Here is a 23,817-nt window from a genome sequence, read left to right as displayed (position 1 = left end):
ACTTGAGTTTTTGAAAACTCTCAGATCCACGTGACTGGGAATTCTGGCTTAGAAGGTCTGGTATGTTTGGAAGCCTTCTGTGGAACTAACAACACTGGCTGATCTGCCCACAAAACCATCGCAGCCCTGGGGATTTGGAGCATTTAAGGTCCTTAGCTACCAAGCAAAACCTTAGAAAGTACTCCCTGGAGTTGGACTGCTTGTGACTACAAGGTTCATTGCTCAGGTCACTTAGGACTAAGACAAAGAACTGACAAAGTGCTTGGTGCTAGGGAGACACAAACCCAGGAGGTTATCGCAGTATTAGGGACTTGCTGTTTGCAGGATCCCTATTTCCTGGGCAGATATTACACTAAAGCCCTAACTAAAGAGAGTATTAATTTTTTGAGAAGTCTTCCTTTTGAATCATTAAGGCATTCCCCATTAAAGTAATGGCCTCCTCTTTAAACACACTCTGCAAGGGAGTGCTGAACTTTGTCTCCAAAACCTGCAAACATTTTGAAAGTAGTGGAATGCTGTCTAGTCCAGAAAAGGTTTTACAAAAACAAACTCAACAGCTCTTGAGACCTTTTCAAGACTTCATGTTATAGATTGGTTCTATTAAACAAATTTACTTCTGCTTTGGAAGCTTTTTAAGAACTGTCTTGAAAATCATGTGAAGTGCAGTAATATTTACTCTTCAGTTGACAACTGATTTCGAGTTACAGTGTGTGTCTTCCCAAGAAGTCATTATATGTGACAGAGCCCTACTTTCATGGAAAGGGCTGAACACCTGCCTGCTGACTGCAGATTTTGAATTACTTCTTTATTTTGCTTTGCTTGCACACACAGCTTTTACTTTATCTATTAAACTCTCTTCAATTGAATTTTTCAATGAATTTTTGCACTGTTACTCTTCTTTCCATCTCATTCTAGGGGATTGAGTGGAAGAAAGGTGCTACTTACCAGGGTTAAACAACAGCAGCTATTAAACCACAATAGGATCAATATATTCCCTTTTCGATGCCTCCAACCAACTACTGAGTGAAGCGTTGATGGGAATTAAAATTTCTCAGGTTTAGATGAGGTTAGCTTATTGAGGTTAAATCCAGCCATATAGAGGATGCTGGATAGATGAAAATAACCTTCTCATCAGTCTGCACAGACAGGACAATTTCTTAAAAGGCACACCCATGAATCATGACCAGAGCTCTGAATTCAGAATACAGTTGGGTTCCTTGCTAATGCAAATGACTTGGTACATCACCAGGTAACACTCTCTATGGATGTTTTAGAGAGGACTCTAATAATTTCTCAGATATAATACATTATCACAATATAAATGAACAGGAAGCTTCCACATCCACAAAATTTCAGTATCCTGAAGCTGCAGCACACCTCTTCCTCACCAGAGACCAACCCAGTAAATCATGCCTAGGCCACTACAGTAAATCCAGTCTCTACTATCTACACAGGCTAGCAGTGGAATTGCAAACTGAGTTCAAATTCTTGGCATTTTTTTTAATGTCTTACATCCTTTAGCTCAGAATCCAACAACATACACCACGTAATACTGTCACCATAGATACCCCCAAACTAGTGCAAAGTGTGCTGGTACATGGAGTACACAGAGCACACAAGTGCACTCACTAGCTCAGGCTCCATAAAAAGATGTAGTCTATCAGCAGCTTGGTGAGCCTGAGCTAACTATTGCTGCTGCTTCAGTTTCAGAACTCAGCTCTGAAGCACATGGCTGAGTCCTTTTAATCTTGTTTTCCAAACTGTTGCAGGACTGTCCCTGTTTATTTTTCTAAAGCACTCATCTCCCCAGAACAAATAAAAACCAAACAAAATAAAATGGAAAACCCTACCAAAATTGGGCACTATACTGTACATATCTGTTTCTCACAGACAATGACAGTACGTGAAGCTTAGTAATGCTGCTCAAGGTACTACTGAAATTCATTCACATGCTACAAGTTTGCCACCTATACCCGTTATTCTTAGAATACTTTAGTGCCTCTCTCTGCCTTTTGATTCACATAGAGAAAAAAATTAAAACAAGAAAGGGCCATTTTTTGGGATAAAAATGAGACAGCCACATATGAGCATAAACGATACCATTATTTGTTAAAAATCATGTCAGTATCTGTGTTAGTTAAGGAACTGTACTTATTTTGCACTTATTTTGTCATATTTCTGTAAAATTTTGGGCAAGCCATAATATCCACATGCATCACTTCTACCATGCTATGACTGAGATACTACATCCTTTTGTTATGGTTTATCAGACGATGACAAATCTCCAAATGCTTAAGTAACTTATGAAATATTCTAGACATTAATTAAAAATTAATCGATAATGTAAGTACTGTTCTGTACAAAACCATATTTTAAAGCACAGAATTTCTACCAATAAAGCTTTGTTTAGCTTCCAAAATAGACTAAACTAAATCACATTAAGGATATTATTACATACAAAGACTATCAGCATGGAAGTTTAGTACGCAACATCCATTTCCCAACAGGCACTTTCCATACAGACAGTACCCATGTTATTTGAAATGATCCAGTACTACAAAGATGATGGACCCAGGACAAGACCAAAAATAAATCAGTAAGAAGAGTACATGCTTCACAACACAATGCTATGCTGACAGCTACTTGTATAATGGCAACAATAATAACTAAGCAGAGCATACACTCCTTTCTCTAGTTCTGAACCAAGTCTCCATGAGCAGGAGCACTTGGTAAATGAGAAATACTACACATGGGAACACCCTAAAAACAATGGCTTAGACATTAAATTTGGATGCAGGCAGAAAAGATTTGAACAAGAAAAAAAACTGAAAAGGTTTTGTAATACAAGTCTTTTCAATTTAGCTGCATTTTTACTTTATTAAACTAAGATAGCTATTCATTATGATACACAATGACTGCAAAGGAAAATATTTGAAAACATAAAACCTTTTTTATCTGTTAACTTCATGGATGAGCATATAAACTACAGAATACTATATAGTATTAATACTTTTGCAACTCATCCTATACTTTAAGTGGTCAGAGATTTAAAAAAAACCTTCATTACCTTTAAGCATTGCTCTTCCAGTTGATCCTCCAAAGATATTTAAAAGACCACTTCTTGCTCCTAATGATGTAGTTGCTTCTAGTAAAGCACCAGTTATATAGTTAGAGAGTGCAGTCCTCTGTAAAGTGGCACGATATTGACAGTAAGCACCTGTTACACATGGTTTTACATAAAAACCACCTCCTTTGTATATACAGTCTGTAACAGATGTTGGGAGCTTTCTCAGTAGATGAGGAATATATTCAAAAATATCTTCTGCTCCTTCCTCTTCTTCTGTCACTGTACTGAAGATCTGTGGAGAATGCAAAAGCATGGACTGTTAGTTCATTTGCTTAGGGTAACATACTGAATATAAAACAATTCCAAATGACCACGACTTCTTGTGAAGTTCAATAACCTGCAATATCTACTTATCCAAAACTGGTTTGTTAGGATTTTGAGTTAGACTCCCAAACAGGATATTTAAGTAAGAAGTCACTCTGGCATTCAACTTATGTTTAAAAGCATTCTAAATATAACCATTAGACTAAAAAAAACCCCCACATCAATATACCTCATCGACATTTAAAATACGGAATATGAACAAAATTGTTTATAATACTATAAGATCTGATGTACTTCCAGAAAACCTTAGAGATATCAGTAGCAGAAAAATCAGATCAACTCAGGGTTGGCACTTTTTCTTGCTGAGTGGGCGGGGTTTTGCAAACAGAAATGGTTTTAATCACTCTGAACCCTCTTTCAAAATGTTCCAGTGTCACGTTTATTGCATTACTTCCAGCCTACGCACAGGTCCTCTGTCTTATATTGGTTTAGTACTCTTTTTCCAATATTTGTGATAACACACTAATGAACTTCATTCTGTGGCTTAGCAACTAAGTAATGTTTGCTTATTTAAAAGAGTCTAATGATCAAAGCAAGAATCTGGAAGAAATCTCTTCATTTAGCATACAAGGGGAGACTTGATTCTTTGCATTCTTGTACGCTGACTTACTGATTAACATTAATAATTTGTTTCAATGATCTGTGCTTCTTAATTACAAAGTGTAAACTACAAATTAACACAGGGAAAGGTCACTATAACTGTCACCAGGACAGGTGCTGAGACAATTTTCATGAGGTTGTTCCCCACCAATCTTAGATGTGCAGAAGAAAGAAGCTGATGGCTTCATGACAGTTTTTTTTCAGTTAATGCCTTGTTGCCATCCTTTCCCACATTTAAACAAAATACAGCTATCCATCAACATGGCAGAAACTGCAGCCAGTCCTACAAAGCAAGCACACATGTGCTCAGCCAGATGATAAGAACCTGTTTGCACAGCCTGTGCATGCCACATGTCAGAGGCACCCGCACCCTGCCCACGGGACACACACATGCCCAGCCCCAGATCCAGGGAGGGAAGTGGCTCCCGGCACAGGGATCTCACACCCATCCACTTCTGCCCTGAGCCTGGCATTTACCCTGCCAGGTAAGTGAGGAGGGATCCAACTCCCTGCCCCATGAGGGCCCTGACACTCCACTAACAGAAGAGGTGAACAATGATGCGGTTCTTTCATCCATGTAAACACATTGCAGAAAATTAAATACAATCCAATATATTAAGTAGATATTTGTTACCTTATATATAATTTTTGTAATAACCCTGTTTGGGGGAAAGCAGTAAAATTTTATATTAAAAATATAGTAATTCATTAACTAGTCATGTAATTCAATGATCTGAAAAAGAACACTGACATATTTATTAACATAAAAAAAGAAACTTTCACATGTTGACTATGGTTATATATAACTCAATCCCATTAAAAGATAGCTTCCGTGATGCACCATGATGCACTACACTACTCATGCACTACATTACAGCATGAAATGCTGTGGCATCTATCTTTTTTTCCCCTTTCCCTGCAGATTTTCCAAAACTTGTTTGGTCTGAGGTTTCTAGAAATATTACACCTGCATCTTTATCTTCTTTTCTTTGCTATCTGGAAGTTTCATGGACTTTTAGACTGTCAGTACAGACACGTCACCACCTTAATTCAGAAAAAAAACGTGCTCTTAAAGCATGCCTTACCTGGACAGGATGTGTGTGGACCTTTTATTTAGCTAACTGTCTGCAAGCACCTTTTCAAAAGGTGTACTGTGAAACGGTAAACCTTTGGACTATGAGTGTGTTACATACAGCAGACATAATTAGTCTTTTTAGCTTGTTTTAAAAAAATATTTAGTTAATGAATATAATTTAACTTCTCAAAACTGCAGTTACTATCCAAAATATTTTTAAAATTGGGTTCTGCAACTTATAAAGGCATGTTCTGTTGCCTACACAACTAAAATTTCTTTCAGCTGCCAAAGCAAAGAAACCATTTGTTGACAGAAATAGGCGACAGTGTTTTGCCAGAGAGATTATACACAGAATAATGGTGTTAATCTCTTCTGTGTAAAGTAGACTTTGGGGCACTAGCTGTCTCCAAAGACTTTGCACATCACTTAACATTTTCAAATTCTGTTTGTTTTGATGTGGTAAAGTTCTGAGCGTCTTACCTCTGCTGCACACAGATGAGGTTACAAAAAATTCAGACTTAAAATGTGTATACCTGTCAGCCCTGAAAAGAACTGAAACAATCAGAATAGGAACAAATCCCTCAGGTAACTGACAGGGGAAACCACCTTTCAGAGAGATTGCACCAGACAATTGGGAAACTTAATCTTGCCTGGGAGACAAAGAAGTTTATGCAAAGCCAGGGTTTACAGATCAACCTGGCAGAATCCAGATCCTATCATATCCATGCCACAACCAAAGAATGACTAATGTAATTAAAAAAGAATGTGAATCAAAAAGAGTAAGATGCAGCACTAAACTGAAAGCTACCCATCAAGAAACAAAGCCTCACTTTTGCTTTACATATCAAATTAAAGATTTGAAAACCATCTGCATTCTGGTGTTGCCATGTCTCACTTACAGAATATAAAGCAGTAACTCACAAGAAACTCAGGACAGTATCTGATTCTGAAAGTGTTGCAATATTAAACATTCTGTAATGAGCACACAACACTTTTAAAATAAGAAATGAGATGAAACAGGAAACTCCATATACTAATACACCAGAATTCCGATAAAAGTATACTACAGCTTCAATAGATTTTGACTTCTCTTTTTTAAGGAGATTTTAATGGTAAGTAAAAGAAAAATAAAAATTATTTGCAACACATAATATTTCTGATTTCTACAGGAGAAAATTGTCCTCCAACTCAAAAATTAAAATTAGCATTAAAATAAAGATTAAATTCAGACAGAATTCCATCCTTGCAGCTTTACAACCAAGACCTATTTGGAAAATGCATGGAAACAAGATAGATTATTCACCTCTTAATAATGTATGCAATAAATCATCAAAACTTTACTTTTAAAAGCCCCTCAGTTTTGCTTCTAGTAACTTAAAATGGTATCTGCAAGTTAACTTATTAATAACCTTCAGGCAATAAAACTTTCTTACAGTGATGACAGACATATTTTGCCAATATATTAAAAATATTATTTAAAATAACTGTAAGAGCAAGCAACTTATGCTAGCATTGAAACTATTCCTTAGTTTTCTCTTGCAATCTTTTTTTTTCTGTTTAATCATCACGGAATTGCAAATTGTAATATGTCCTTGTCTCCACAATATTACTGTAGCTTTACTGTGTAGAAATGGTGGAAACCCTAACACCATTTACAGCCATTTACTGCCCAGTTTATGACACATATTCCCCCAAAATGAAGCTGGACTTTATGGGTACTGCCGTACTGGAAATATCAGATATAACAGTTCATTAAAAATAATTGTGATTTCTTACTTAAACTTACATGTATCTCTTACTGTAGTCTTTTTTTTTGTTTTTCTTTTCATATTTTTTCTGCATCAGGTATTTAGCTTATAACTTAGAGGCATGTTATCATATTGCCAAACATCTAGCTGCTGCTGTGCTTTTGAAAGCCAGAAACTGGAATTATGAACCAACTAAAAATGTCCCGTTATTAGGCAGCAGAAAATGTGGAGAAGAATACGTGTACCCAAGAATTTAATTGCAAAGAATAGTAATGAAAAATTATGCTTATTGCTACTACACTGTAAAAATATAAGACAACAGGATGAGGTTTTAATACTTCAGTGCATCTGTCCAAACACTCATATATATATATATATATATATATATATATATATAACACATATATCAAGATACCCTGAAATGATCAAGATGAAATACTGAAATGTAGGAGGTGTGTGTGTGTGTGTTCAGTGGGTACGACACATTTCGGTCTGATTTCCTGGCTGTTCACCTACAGAGCACTTCTATGATGGAGGGCTGCTGACAGCAGCCTGCCTTCATTTGTTGCATGCTTTTAAAGCATTTTTTAAATGCCTGCAAGCCATAGTGGTATATTAACAAGTAATAACTCTCAGGACAGCATGTGCTGAAGATCATTTAAATATCTCCTTTGAAAACACAAAGGTTTTACAGAAGACAGAAGCCTAAACACAATTAACAACACAGGAAATGCTGCTCTTTTCAAATTTTGTTCTGTTCCAAGAAAAATTACATTAAAGTGAGGAAATTCTGTGGGTGATTTTTCATTTTGGCCTTGCAGATTTTTCAGAAGAAAACCTTTACTAAAATTGGTCAAATCAAGCTAACAGTGATCTCTTGGAAGTCACGACCAAGGACCATTCCAATTGCTTTTACATGTATTTATTCTACCATTTAATTCTGATATCTACAGCATGGAATACAAGCACAGTCTGCTAGGAAAAAAAAACACCTTTGTCAGAAAGATACTAATATGCAAGGTGAACTTGGGTGAATGAGGCATTAATGCAAAATTGGTCAATATTTCAGTTTTATGTCTTCCAAAATGGTACTCCAGAATAACACTTCAGAGCATATACTAGTAAAAAATGTAAATACAGGTAATGCTGATAGTTAATTTTCTGAAATACAATGGATTTTCTCAGCTTTATCTCATTCAGGTTATGATCATACCTCCACCGATTAGTTCATGACATTTCAAGATCATTGCTAAAGTACAAATCTTTCATTCAAGGTCTTTCTAACATATGAATGTCTTGTAACAATTTCTAATTATGTATCAATTATAAGAACTGAAATACATTAAACACTGAATGCATTTTTTGTTATTCCTAGAAAAGTGTATATGTTTGTCTTTCTTCCTGCTGTGTAAATGACATTCTCAAGAGGACACGCCAGAGCCCAGATCTCAAACAGTTGTGCAGGTTGTTCAAAGCCAAGGGATTTTACTGTGTTTGACAAAGGATGCTGTGAACGGCTGAAAGGTCTGCTCTGTGTCAGGACTGTTTCTCAGTTCTGTTCACTGGCAAGCCTTATTCACTTCAGGAATCGAATAGGTGAGGTCTTCAGAAATCCTTTCAAGAAACTGGACATTTTGGTTAAGTGTTTTTCAGTGTTTGGAGTACAAAACCCAGACATTTGGATTGTTAGAACATTGACTTCTTGGTGGTACTCAGCAGCCTGTAACCAAAGCACACATCCGGACAGCTGATGAAATTTTTGACTATGTGTCTTACTGAGTTCTGGTATTTACAAGAACAAGTAAGGCAAGGTTTATGATAAAACCTGTGGTCAACTAAATTCCATTCCCAGCTTATTATTCCAGATGATGTGAATACAAATAGTCAACTGCAAGCTTTTCTAAATTGTAGCATCACTGAAATTTGTGAGAGACTCTTGACTGTCCAGTCCAGCAGGAGATGAAACACCATTCTCATTCCAAATCCAAAACAGCACTGTAACAGCTGCTAAGAAGAAAGCTCTACCCTACCTGAAACCAGGACAACTACCTCTCCCAAGCTTCTCTGATCTGTTGTTTGCCTTGACACTCTGTTGCACCTTCTCCCTGTGGCAAACATGAAAACAACTATCTGGCAGTTTTGCAAGCTGGCATCAAACTCACATATCCTCTCCCAGCATCTCATGATCCAACATTTTTTGGCTAACAGGCAACATTCTCAAAGTACAAACAGCCATCCCAGATTAAAAAAAAATAAAATGCAATCAAATAAAGAGTTGCATATTATGATGCCTTTCTTCATACTCAACAGCTTTTGGAGATGTATTTGAACATCACACTTTAGATGGCTTTGCAAGCCAACAACTGCCCTGCCAAGCAGACTGACAGCAGATTCAGCAATGACACTTGCCACCTGGCCTGCCCACAGCTTTACCAACAGGAGAACAAGAACTACCACCACCTGAAGGTTTTGCTGAAACACAGCCATTTGGTGCAGATTTGCATTTGTGCTCAAGAAATAGCAGTAAAGGGCTATTTTGACAACTCATCAGCAAGAAAGCTGGAGCTAGAAACATATATTCACAGTGAAATATATGCAATTCAGCAAAATCTGAAAGAATGGCAGGGATTAACAGTGTTCTCTATATCTTAACTTGCTCATATCTTGCTTTCTATGTTTTTTCACATGGTGCTTAAATGTAGTAACTTGCCTGCCGAGATCCTTTGAGAATGCAAAACCAGCAAGGTTTGCAATTGCACAGTGAGCAAAAGCAAACACCATACTTTATGCTCTCATTGCCCAGGAACTGGTGAGGGGTGGGAGGAGTGGACATTACCCAAGATACAGCCTAGCATATACTTTCACCTACTCCTTATAGTGGGAATAAAGGTCCCAATTCAAACAGAAGCTGCCCTCCCTGGGGTAGGGCACATTCACCTCGCAGGGAAGGTGCGTGCGTTGGAGCCTGTCCAGTTCCCTTACACATCTGAAGGAAAGAACACATCACAGGAAAAAATAAAGATCTTCAGGCATCTCTTCATCATAGGAGTCAATGCTTTTTCCAGCATACTCACACAGCTTTTCTAACATCCAGTGATGCAGTCACTGTGGGAGACCCAGATATTTTCCTTTTCTGCAAATGATCTTCAGGTTCCAGCAATTCAGAAGAAACAGTGTGGATACCCTTCCAGCAGCTGTCTTGCCAATATTTTTGCAATACCTGCTCTGAAAAACGTTTCAAACTTTTGTGCTCTCTTCAAGGATGAGGAAGATGTAGATAGAATGTCAGGACAGAGCACAAGACAACAGTATCGTGCTACAGAGCAACAATGCTCACTTACTCAACAGCAAGTTTTGTTGAGTATTCAACAAAATACTCACAGTATATTCTACACAATAAGTTGTAAATGGGCAACGTGGCCCAGAGCAGCAGAGGACACACAGAAAACAGATGAGTTGACCCTGGGAACATGGAAATCAGTGTCAATGGCAGCTGGAAGGCTGCCAAGAGAGTGATCAAGCACAGATGTGCCCAAACACTAATATTCATTAAGTGATTTTCTGTGAACCTTCTACAGCTTTGATTGCAAATACAGAATGTGCATTACCTCACCAGCCAGTATTCCTTATGAACTGCATCCTGTTAAGGATGACATAATTTTAAGAACAGGAACAGAATTTAATGAGGATGAAACTATCTTGCACAGGCAATCCTTAAATACAGTTCAACAGTCTTCAGAAATATTATTAGCCATCCCTATTCAGTTCAGGTATCTGACAAGTGTCTTTAGCGGATAATTTTTTTCATTCGTTATCATCAGGATATGATGACACAGTTTTTAAAAAAAATTAATTTGAGATTTGGATTTATGACCAGAAATTTTAACAGCAGATCAAAACTTCCAACAAGTCATCATTTTTACTTTTGATAAAAACTTGCTATTATTTACTGATTTTCCATTTCTTTAAGGTAACAGTATTAAACAGCCCTTTCCAAAGGAAAGATAAACTTCACAGATTTAGAAGATGGAAAAAGCAGTGCGATCTAATTAGGATACAGATGTATCTCCACCCCAAGAAAGTCCTGCTTTTCATGGCAGGTATTATACTTTAGATTCAAATAACTACTAAGAAGAATCAGCTTAAGATACTAAACAGAGGCTGATAAAATGCATTAATTGTCATCTGGAAGTTTTTTCATAAACACTTGAAATTTCAAGTTGATTACAGAGAAAATGAAAGGATGACACCGAACACAAAACAGGAGTTCTTCACATCACTTTTCAGCAATGTGAACAGTGCCTTTGCCAGTGAGAGAAACCTCTGTAATCTTAGCTAGAAAAGGCCAAAAATATCAACTTTCAGTTGGGTCAGTTACTTATACCTCTGTTGGTACAAATGTGTATGTGAAAAAATATATAGTTATTAATTATTTTGTTATTAAGTTCATTTGCTAACTTAAGTTTTAAATATTTTATCTTTTTCTAATACTTCGCAACTTATAACTTTTAGATGTTTACTGTTCTACCCTTGTCAATTCTACATGCAGCCAGTATTCTTTGTATTTCCTGAGTGCTTATTTACTTCCTCCAAGCTTTCACCAACAATATAATTTATGAACAATTTTCTGCCTTAGTAACTAAATTAATTAAATTACTCTTTTAAATAAACATCTGTGTAATCTCCACCTAACTAATGCACACCTTGGGGTTTTTTTACTGAAAAGCTGATAATTTCACTAGTCTGAAGTGGGTCATGTCTTTGAACACCTGATCATGTGGACTGGAATGTCTTGTGTTATCAGCTTTCAAAATGACCTACTATGTTTTTAACAAAGAAGTATATGTACCACACACATAACCACTTTTTCAAAAATATATTTTAATAATAATTTTTGATACACCTTACTGATGAAAAAAGTGCATTCATATAAAACTTTACAGGTGTGTCATAAAAAGTATATAGAACAAGAAGATGACTAGCAGGTTGAATTTTTGACTCAGAAGTTTTAGTGTAGCTATGTATATTACCTAAAATAGGTTAATTAGGCTTAAAACTGTTAGAAAGACTGAAATAATTCACTCAAAGCATTTAGATGTTAGAATATTAAATGTGTCATGATGAAACAATTTCAATTCAAGAGAGATGAATATTTTCATTTTAAATTCCTTCTTTCATCGTAGGAGAAAGCTCTTTGGTACATCAAACTGTAATGGGATGCTACTATTACAATGGATCACTGAATCTTCCAAATGAAAGTAAGAAATGGTAAGAAATTCTAACAGAAGCCACTGAAAACTCCATTTAATACATCCTTGAAAGCTTGCTTTCTTCAAAGGTAAAAAAGAAATTAATTCAATTAGTTCACTGAAGGTTTCAAACAGGCATCACGTTCATATGCTTCATTTCCGAAATACTGATGTGTGACGGGAGCATTCAAAACAGGTGAATGCCGAGCACCCAAAGCAGAGGAACCCAACAGCCCCCTTCCCACATCTTTTTTTTACCTATTATTCTGTATGTGGAGCAATAGCAAGACTAGATTTTCTCTAAAAAAACAAACAAAACCCCCAGACTCGCATCAGGTACAGGCAGAAATCTGTATGGGTTTGTACCTTAGTATCAACTGTACTCTTCCCATTTGAGGAAAGGCTTCCACAGAACTCACACATTTAAAAATAGGTGCATTCCCACTCATGTGAACTGATTATTTAAACAACTTTGAAAGATGACCTTAGTTGCATATTCCTGAACTATAAACTGACAATAAGGTTTAGGGGTAACATACAGTACAGAAAAAAAACATTTAAGAGATCTCCTGCCAACATGATCATCTTAGAACCAGACAGAAAAACTTAAGAATTATGGCTGTTGAAGACCATACCTCACCACCCCTTACATGTTTGGTTTCTCTTCATCTTTCTACAATCTCATCTATTTGTCAAAGGTCACTATAGCTGCTTATGCCGAACTCTGGCCTCAAGTGATCTTTACAAATATTTTGTTAATATGTATACTTATAACTGATTCAGAAAGCACACAGTCTGTTCCATTCCCATGTCTCTCGTATTAAAATTTATAAGATAGCCAGTGATAAGGGTTAAAAGTCATAGAACTGGCTAATGCTGGTTTTGTACAGTGTAATGCTGCATCCCTGCAAGTAGAGAAACTGCTCAGAATTGCTTAAGAAGATCTCAAGCTCAGAGTAAATGTGCCAAAGCTCAGACACAAAGTACATGTAATAAAACTGTCTTTGTAATTATACAATCACAATTTTTATTTGTATCAAAAAATCCCATCATAATGGGATTTTATTGTACTTTACATTCTGGACTTACATTGAAAGGCAGATCTCATCCAATCTATCAGAAACAGTCTATAGGTCAGATCTGTAGACAGAAACCTAAGGATTGAATAAATGTAAAGTGCAACAGAACCTTTCTGTGTCCCAAAATACTTTCATTTATAACCAATTTTAACTGATATTACAGTAAAAGATTGGTAGGCAGATTACTACAGCTGTAAAATTTATGCATCCTACCCATGGCATACAGCTAATAAAAGAGCAAGTTTTCCTTAGCACAGGAAATCTACTTCTCATTTTCTAATTTTACAGATACTGAATCCATGCCTATTTGTTTGCTTGTACTTCAGCTGTTGGGTTCATAGGGTCACATGAATAATTATAAGATTATTTTGGATAGTACTTAGGGGCCAGGAAATTCTCAGAGTTTTCATGACTGAATTGTTTGATAGACTTTTAGGCCAGGATACAGAACATGATTTCATGAAACAAAATAACTCTGTTCTAAAAAGAGGCATTTTCCACTTTAAGGTTTTTTTTTTAATTACCCAGAAATAGAAAAGGCAAAATTCCTTGACTAAAGTCACAAGAGAATATTGATACTCCGAACTTAGCTTTTAAGTGACACGTTTATTCATAATTTACTGATAAAAAGTGAGTCTTCATTCATCACTGTTCACAATGAACATTTACTAACAACCCTACAAAAAGATAAGAAAGAAAAAGGGCTATCCTGTAGATTTTCAGAATAAAAATTTCGGCTAAAACTAAGTGCTCACAATAATCCATCACGGTACCATGAGGCAATTTTCCTATGTTGGTTTCCTGGATCAAGAACACAGTACCTTCAACACTAGTCATCTTCCCTGGTCATTAGCTGCTAAGGAAGACTGTGCTGCATCTGTAAATGTAGAAAAGCTAAACATGTGAAGACATTGTGAACAACTAATATACATTGCAGCAACCTAAAAAAATAACTTCCTGTTTTCCTTTTTTCCAACTGGGGTGTTCAGTTGCTGCCTTTAAATAACTGTTCTGCAGAACACCGAACATTCAATTTTCACATCATATTTTTATTTTATGACACAACTTTGATGATACCTAATATACATTAATAGCCATACTTAGATTAAGACAACTGTATACCGGAATCAAACTGAATCTATGGAAGTAATTGTCACTGAGAGAGTTTTTGATTATCATCTGAATCTGCTAAAATGATGAAAGAATGGTAACATTTTGATTAAGTTAAAATTGATGCTATCTCCAAATGGAGCTTTGGAAGCCAAGTCCAAGATCTAAACACGGGGCATTGATTCATTAATTATACTTCCAGTTCAGTTTCACTTGACTGAAAATCACAAAATAGATAATCTAATGTTTTGCAATTTTCAAAAGTTCTAATTCCTCCATCACATTTAAAACATGTTTTTTAAGGTAAATATGCTTGTTTTAAGATAATGAGTATGAGGGAAAAAGTAGAGTGACTGAACAAGGGAGAAGGAATAAAAACACATTAGTTCAGTATTTAAATTATACTTTTTAATTGTTGATGAAGTAAGTTTCCTTAGGACCAGAGTATATGTTCTCCTTTCTTTTCCCATTGGAATGGAATGTCACTGGAGGCTTGATTTTCAGAATTTAAGGCATCTGGCTTAAGACCAGATGAACAAAAATATTTTAAATTAACTTTCCTTATTCTCTGGGGATTGTTACAGACCCAGGGACCAGAGTTTAGTCATCCATGAGATTTATTTTGCTTCAGCATTAGCTTCAACTAAACTTTGTATGTACAACAGCTTCCTTACCAAAATTCATAGCCACTCTGCTCAGTGTAATCATTTTTATAAATTGTAATTATATTACACTGAATTACATGCATAAGTGACCTGTGTGTATGCTTAGCCTCACAAAATTAAGGATAAAACCTAGATTCCTATTACAAGCTTCTCTTTCATACTATCACACCAGTTCTGAAAACAATTTGATTTATTTATCTATAAATACCTGTGCCAAATTTAGAATTCTTTAAACTTCAAAAGCTTCACCTTAATGAGAAATAGTGCTCTTCAACAGCTTTGGTAGAGCTGAGTACAGATTTGTTTTGAATTAACTGCAGCAAGTTTTTGTGTACATAACAAACTATTCATGTACTTGAGGCAAGGAAATTTGTAATGGATGTTTCAGTTAACTATTAAGCAAAAATGGTTGTTTGCTCTTGTTTTAAATAATTATCATAGAAATATGAAAAAATGTCAAAAGCATTGTATGTTTCCATGAAACTCTAGCAGTAGCTTAACATTTTACTCAAATTCCAGATACTTTCAATTTTCCAAGTACATTCTTAAGATCTTTAGAGGGCGGTTTTGTCACAGCATCATTATTCTGGGAATAAGCAGGAAGACTTGTTCAAACAGTGCTATGATAAAAACTTACGGTGACATCAGGGACAAAAACCAGTACTTTACAAAGATCAGATAGATCTAATGGATCTTTACTGTAGTACAGAATAAACAAGCAGAGATAATTTCCAGGCTCCTATCTTCTCAGAGCCACATCAAGGACAATCTATTCCATGGAGGGTAAAGTTCACATATGCTTTGTATAACAGAAATCTCATCAAATGCCAAATCTACATTAAATATATAAACCTATTGCAATACTGGTGCTGAAAAGGGCAACTGTGTGGTGCAAAAAAGTAACTTCCATCTGAGACATGTACTTCTAAAACCTATTTTAAAACTCAGTCTTTATATTCCATAAGTTACTCTACAAACTGTACTAACACATTCTTCTATAATGAAATCTGCTTATGAAGATGTAAAGCCCACATGAAAACAAAATGAAGCAATAAAGGAGGTCTAGCTACTTATGAAAATGTAAGATATAAAGCTTGGGCACTAGTTTAGTTTTATTAAAATGACTGATACAAAAAAGACACTAGCTGAGAGTCATGTCCCCTCTCTAAATTAATAGAGAGGTAAGAATGAATAAAGATGGCAACAAATAAAATTCCATAAAGTAAGAATGGGTTTGTTAACTGCTCCTTCGATATGTGCTTGACACATGTGTGACCGTGATTCAACATTTTGTCTAGTCATCCTTTTTTTTAATCTTCTGACTGGCTGACTGTGTGTTTTATTCGTTTACAGGACATTAGTGCTGTATACTAATGTATCAACAAAATATATCAGCAAATATATCTAATATACTTACTAATATATCAGCAAAAAACCATATTCACATGCTATTTAGCAATATGGTCATTTAGTAAAATGTTCTATCTGTATAACCCACAACTCACCTTTTTTATCACTGTGTACACACTTTAAACCAGGATATTTTATCTTCCTATGCATTTATTCTGCTTCTTGGAGAGTAAGTCCCACAATCTAATGCTGCCAAACATTATCATAGTATATACAACTTAACGTATTTGCAATGCATCAACCTTTAGTTCCCCTTTGTGTTATAATTTTGTAGCAGCACAAAGAAAAAAAAAAAGATATTTGGACCCTTTACTAAAAACCTCAAAGCTTTGTCATAATGTTTCCAGGTCATTTGCTTTGAACATAATAAAGCTAACCAAAGTACAAAGATATCAGAAAGGTAAAACTCCTGCTATTTAAGTGAAAGTAAGAAAAGTTGTCACTGAGATACAGAGTTTGTGTTCATTAAGTGTAACCATCACAACTTATTCTTACTAATCATGAGAGCTTATGTACAAAAAAAGAACAGTATCATGTTATTTTTTACAGGTAGGTATTTGGATTCCTCATTAACCAATCTACACAATAAATTTCTTGCTTCAATCAAAAGCACTGTCCAGTTAAAATTCCTGAAACATACTGCTTTACTGGAAGACTTGTCCAGTACATTTAAACATTAGACAATTTCCAAGTTTTTTAGACTATTTAAAAGTACAACATATGTTTGAGAAAATGAAACAATTCTCTATCATCACTAGTGGGTAGTGTAATTTTAGCTTCACAAGCACATAATGGGAAAATAAGATAAAACTGAATTTTTAGAATTTATAAAAATATACATAGTAATCAAATGTCACCCTGATTGCATTTCTACTGAACAGTTTTGTATTGATTACACTGGGTGAAGCAATAGCTACAGAATTTTTTTTGCATTTATATGCTACTGTATATTCAAAAAAACAAGTCTTAAATACTTTGTTTATGATTTCAATATACTTTACTAAAAATATCAAGTGTTTTCTATAAATCCTTGCTGCAAATGCAGTATTTCTTCATCAAGTCACAGTAAGAGTCAGAAATTCATTGGGGGGGGTTTAATGTCAACTTCATTAACTGCATCTAAGTATTTTATCAAAACAACAAAATAAGAAAAATAGAAGTCTGTAATTAATAATTACATTATTTATAGAGTTAGAACCCAATACTAAACAAAAAAGTAGACTGTTATAACTTTATGTGCTAAAATTCTGTAAGTGGCTTTACAATCAATTAAACACAATAAGCTAGTAAACATTCACATGCGGTATGCCTATTTTAAATAAAAAGGAAACAACCCAGACTTTTCAAAATTATTGTTTACATCTACAGGATAAGTATTGACTGAAAAGAAAGTTGTTACAGAAATAAATATCTTGTTTAATAAAGCAAGAAAATATTTTTCTCCAGGACTACATTCTTCTTTTTGAGGAATGAAAGCTTTCCTATTATCCCTGCAGTAAGAAAAGCTTTTGAACATTTTATATTACATAAACCATACCTTTTTCCCTTGTGTTTCACTATATCCATATCATATAAACTGGCAGGAAAAACGACAAAACTTATTGAAGCAAGCCAACACAAGCAGAAAGTGCAGGTTGGCTTTCAGCAGCAAACGATGATAGTCTGTTCCCGTCTACAGAGACCGCCTGAGAGCCTGCAGAGAAAAGGACTGTGTTGCCAAATCCTAATCCCGTTGCTGCATTTCACATGGTGCTGCATCACCTCTGCAGCTCCTACAAGTCTACTTGCCAACAGTCTGTGGAAATTAGTTCCTTGTAAAAACTCCATAAGCATTTCAATGTGATCACGGACACACAGATAATAAAATCTGATACATTTAATGTTTAATTTTGCAGGCCTACTGGAGTTTGTGTTTACATTACTGCAAATTAAATGATGCAATGCTAAATTTATCTGAAAGCACTGCCTTGTGCTTGATATTGTATGAGTTTTTAGAAAAAAATAATTTAGAATGCCAGCCATTAAGCAATTTCTAAAACATTTATAAATACAGAAAATAAGGTCACTGGCATGATGTAAACTCACTGTAAGCAAAAGTAAAATTATTCTTCCTACATTAGATTTCTTACCTCTAAGCTACTAATATAATTATACTACTGCAGAAAATATACAGATTAATAGTAAAAAATCTTTGAGACTAATTATATAAACAGAAGAGGATTATTTCTAATTGCAGTCCTGTAGAACCAGTTCCCAAACACACAGCTGAGGCTGCCACCCACTGCTCTGCTCTCATGCTATCCTTCCTACTGACCCACCATATTTCTTCACAAGGGGGCACAATTTATAAAGGAAAGGCCTGGTTAACAAGTCATTTTTGCAAGCCTAAAAATTCCAAGGAGAGCTGTATTCTACTTTAAGAGAGTCACAGAGGAACACAAAGTGGAGGAAGGAGAATTTTTGCTAGTGCAGGAACTGAAATAAGCAGCTCTACAAATATATATATATTTTTTTTTTGGTAATTAAAGATACATGATGGAGCCAACATGAAAGTACTGCAGCACACTGTGTATTTTGTGGCTTTCCTCAGAAAGGGTCCTTAAAGTGGGTCACACTTCAAATAAACATGAATAATTCCGTATCTGGTAACCTGGGTAACTTTATCTCAGAAGTAGGCCTTGTTACTATTTAGTTAACCCTCAAATACTGCTCTTCAGTAACTTGATCTCTGAACAAACTCTGATTGAAAAAAGATTATAGGTGAGAATAACAAGTTATGGAAGGAAAAAATAAGAGAATTATGTGATAAAGGTAATGATGACAAAGGTAAAAGTAGGAAAGCCACTGACTAGCAGGAGTTTTGAAGAACCACTGAGTAGCAGAAAGTGTGAAGTAAATGTAAGAATTGCATATCTTCTGAATTCTTTTTAACTAACATGACACATCATTTACTGTCTTTAAGATACCTTTCTTTACAGTTATGGAAACACACAGAAGAAGAACTCTTAAAAGATATGCTACAGTTGCATGCTAGGATGCTGGGAAAGTAAAAAGCATGCAAAACATTCAACTATTAGTAAAACATGATAGCTTCATTCAGTATTCTCTTACAATAATTAACAGCAACAAGCACATAAAAAGGCACATGGCAGAGAGCATTATGTTCAAAGAAAACAGATATAACAATTTCTGGAAAAAAAACTATAACAAATGTTTTAATATTACTGTCTTTATCAGGACTATCAATTTTAAATACAACATCATCTAGGCAAGTAATGCAAAACCGGCAGGAAGTAGCTTAAGCCTATACAAAAAATTTTATAAAACTTCTTAACGCCTTGTCATTAAACACCCCAAAGAGCAGTACCTTAGAACCATCTTATGTATTTAGGCTCTGGCATTACAATACAGTTTTCTCACTCTTCCAAAACTGAAGCAAGAACAATTACATATGCATGCTTTTGTTGAATAAGACTTCCTGGAATTCATATGATAAACTTTTCTACAGAATCTTTCCTTTCTCTAAAAATAATATCATACAACAACTACAGGACTTATCTTTAGAAAAAAATAATTTGTTTAACTCTAATAACTGATCCTTTGGTATTGCTTTGATATTTTAACACATGCTTTAGTATCCAAACTCCCTAATACCAATTTGTGGTTTATTTTCTCAAGTGCTGGAAGCTGGAAGAAATATTTTAGTGGTTATATTCAGGGAAAATGTACTTTTGATTGACAAGGCATGATGATTTTAGGCTCTTCTAAAATTTGGTTCATTGTTCCCATACAGATTTGTGTCTAGAAGACAACCCCTTGGAATTCCCAAGCATGAAAAGAACAGGGTAAACATCTCTTGCATATATACTAATTTCATTATATCTTTTGGAGTCAGAGATGGATCAATTATTTTTGAGCAAAAGGGCAACAGTAAAACAACACAGGAAGGAGAGTCCATATGGGTAAAGAGTGAGAGGAATAGCTGTAGTCTCTTCTTGCCTATTTTATGCCAAATAATAAATGTGTTTCTACACAGAACGACAACATAGGAGGTACACAATCAGCCTTCTGGTTTCTTGCTCATGATTAACTCTTGTTGAAATGCATCTGTCAAAATCTAGAGTCTTTGACAGAGACATGTGATATAAATATTTTAAGATACCTCTCCTACAGAAAACATGTTGAATAGACTTCTAACCATGCTGAGGTTTACAACACAGATTAGCTCCTCAAAGAAATCCCCTACATTTATGCATGTTCTGAAACTGCAAGTCACAAAACCCAGCTATTGTCCTTTAGCAGGCCTGCCAAATGTTATACTGGAAATGGGAGAAATGTCAACAGATGTTCTACCTGCTAATATTTTAAATAATGGACATCTCAGATGACAATCCTGTTCCTTCATTTCAACAAAACCTTTCTGCATAACAGATGGCCCTACTGTTACTGGGAGATTATCAATGAAAAGATGCTCATCTTTACTATATTCATTCCAGTGGCAGCTTCTACTTCCACTGTAAAGTAGGGGAACGATTATTGTTCTGAATGAAAAAAACTTAATATAATGAATAAACATGATAAAGTTCAGACAAATAGTTGCAATTGTTTTTCTTAATTACAAGGACATTTATTCCAAGATAAAGCTGAAGTTTGCTGGAAGGCATCTATGGGCATTCAGTTCATAATATATTGACATTTTCAAGTATTTCGACATTTTAAAGGAGACATTAATGATTTCTTAGCAAAATGGTTTTGAAAGAAGGTAACTGAAAAAAAAAGCTTATAAATATGCAATGGATTTAGCGAAGCAGCTCTAGAATCTGTAGCTTTACCTATATATACTGTGTGCTGCTAAGGTTCACAGTCTTTCATAGCTATTACTCCACAAATGCTGCAGAAATGTTCTTTGAGAATTTAAAGATGAACAAATGACTGCTGTCCATAATAAAATCTCCATTCTAAGTGCCTATGACCACATCATTATCTAAAGTGTGAACCCTGATACCATCTAGCACAGAAACTGTTTTCTTCTTTTAAGCTTCTTTAATGTGCAGCATGATCCACTATGCAAAGAATACTTCAAGACAGCCAATCCGTTCTTGGCAGTCCCAACAGAACAACAATCTAACAGATTTATTCAAATACAATTTCAGTGCACTTCAGGCAGATAAACAATGAAATTCTCTCTCCTCTTTAGGGACTTAAGGTTTGTGTAGAAAAACATAACGCTATCTAAATTCCACGTACAGTCTGATAATGTTCTCTATCAGTTGAATTTAAGATCATCATGTCCCTATGGTCTGGAACATATTCTTTTCTACACAAGTAGGCTTGTCAATCTAACTAAACTGACAGCACTCTGAAGTGTGTCCCTGCACATACATACACACACACACACACAAAAAGAGGGTTAGGGTTGTTTCAAAGCTCTCATGAGGAATTCCAGTATCACGTGAAGGACATGAGGCAAATTATTGACATGACTAACACAGTAAGGAGTCAGGCACCAGTAAGATATCCTTGTTCTGCTCATCTTAGTACAGGTCAGCAAGAAAACCAAATGCTCTTCCTGTCAAATACACTTTTCATGTATTTTTCAGTCTCATAACATATGGACCTAATAGCATTTACAAGAGGTTCCATTCATCTGTGGAATCCAACAGATGAACAACACTGTTCCCTCCAACCCACATCAACAGCTTTTTTGCGGTTTGTTGTTCTTTCAGTCCAAGGAAGAAAAGCAATGTTTTCTCAACAATGTCAAGGAATTTTAGGTAAACAAACCACTACAAATGCCTGAGGGATGAGAGTTTAGAATTTATTGTGCCAGCACAAGTCATAAATGGTGTGACATGTTTTCAGAGAAGGTGACGTTGTCCCCAGCTGTGGGATTTTCTTGACAAAAGGGTGAAGGTGCTCTATTACTCAGCTTTGTTTTCCTTCCAAAGAGAACAATGCATCTCTGCAGAAGACTGACTATATGACCTCTTAATTAAGAGTAGTCAATTCTAAAATAGCTTTAACTTCACAGTGACCTTCTTCGACATTGCAAAGAGCAGAAACTTTGTGCTATGGACAGAGGCAAACTCCATATTTCCTACAAGTCTTTAAATACATAACTCATTAGCTTTCTGCTTCTGTGTCTGAATGGAACTGGAGTGAGTGCGTATCTGCAAGGAATTGTACTACAGTATACACCCTGGGAAAGGAAAAAAAAGAAGACAACAGCCAACATATTCCATTTGGTCTGCTTGCCAAGTTCTGTCTCAAAGCTGAAAACCCCAGATGCAGAATTCTGGTGTTACAAGTTCTCCCACATACCTTTCCTAAATTTGTCTGTGTAGGTTTGTCCCAAAGGGCTTTAGTTTTTCAAACATTTTGGAACCTGTGTCCATACCAAGACCTGCATTTGCAATACATTAAACACCCCAGTCCTTTCACTGAGAAAGTGTGAGCTGCATTTTGAGCTCCAGTAAATTATGCTTTTCATTACAAATATTCTGTATGATTTGATCCAAACCATCCCTGGAAAGCTTGTCCTCGGTGAAAGGAGAAAAACATTCCCATGAAAAATTATTTCCTCCTAGAACATACATGGGAACTCTCCAGCACACAAAATTACAGTAAAGAAGGACGAAAGGCAAGAATGCAGGAGACCATTTAGCAGAATTAAAAAAAAAAAAAGACTGAAGCCTAACTTGCACTTTTTATACCTGCCAAAGACAAGCTGGAAAATCTGCATTTTCCATCATTAAAGACCTTAACATTTTCTTTCCTGTATATTTCCTAATGTCTGAAGTTTATTGAAAAGTTTTGCAAATACTGGGTGGGTGAATATTTTCACTCACTTTCCAAAACACTCTGGAGGAAAACAAACTATACCCCAAAATGCTTGTAAGATGTGTAAAAGAAACTATACTGCCAACTCTCCTTATAAGAGGTCTGAGAATAAATGTAATACAAAAAAAAATTTACAAAAATGATCAGAATTATTTTCTGAAATAGTGTCTATAAAACCCAGATGTTCATAAGTTTCTGGTACTGTATTCTTTTTGTATCTTATATTTCTATTTGTAATTTGAAGATTGTAATTCTAAAGTTTTATGAAAAAGTTGCCCAGAAGAATAACTGCCTACTGAACAGACATAGATATTAACTAATAACAGAAATTTCTTTCATGCGACATTTTTAACCTGTCCAGGAGTACTCTCTGAAAGTGCATGTAAGGAATCAGTATCAAAGTCATAGTATTCTTAAATATAAACAATAACTTTCTATTAGTCTAATTTATATTAATATGAGCTAAATATTTTTTAGAAAGCTGCTATTATTTTTGAACTTCAAAACTGGAGCTACTCAGATGATTTTTTTTGGCTGGATCACAAAATACAGCTACACTCTGTGTTTAATAATTAAGATTTTCATCTGAT

At 35.3% G+C, this 23,817-nt stretch overlaps 1 protein-coding gene across 1 annotated transcript in view; it reads right to left on the bottom strand.

Annotated features, from left to right (window-relative positions):
- The window catches only part of PLCE1 (phospholipase C epsilon 1), a 112,050-nt gene that overhangs the window by 69,580 nt on the left and 18,653 nt on the right, over nt 1-23,817 (bottom strand). The window contains exon 2 of the mRNA XM_053949688.1: nt 3,068-3,359. Within this exon, the coding sequence (XP_053805663.1) occupies nt 3,068-3,359 (292 nt within the window). The remainder of the gene's footprint in view (nt 1-3,067; nt 3,360-23,817) is intronic.

Source organism: Vidua chalybeata, chromosome 8 (genome assembly GCF_026979565.1).
Source record: "Vidua chalybeata isolate OUT-0048 chromosome 8, bVidCha1 merged haplotype, whole genome shotgun sequence".
In the NCBI taxonomy this organism is placed as follows: domain Eukaryota; kingdom Metazoa; phylum Chordata; class Aves; order Passeriformes; family Viduidae; genus Vidua; species Vidua chalybeata.
Note: the sequence above shows the minus strand (reverse complement) of the source record. Positions and strands in the feature narration are given on the sequence as shown.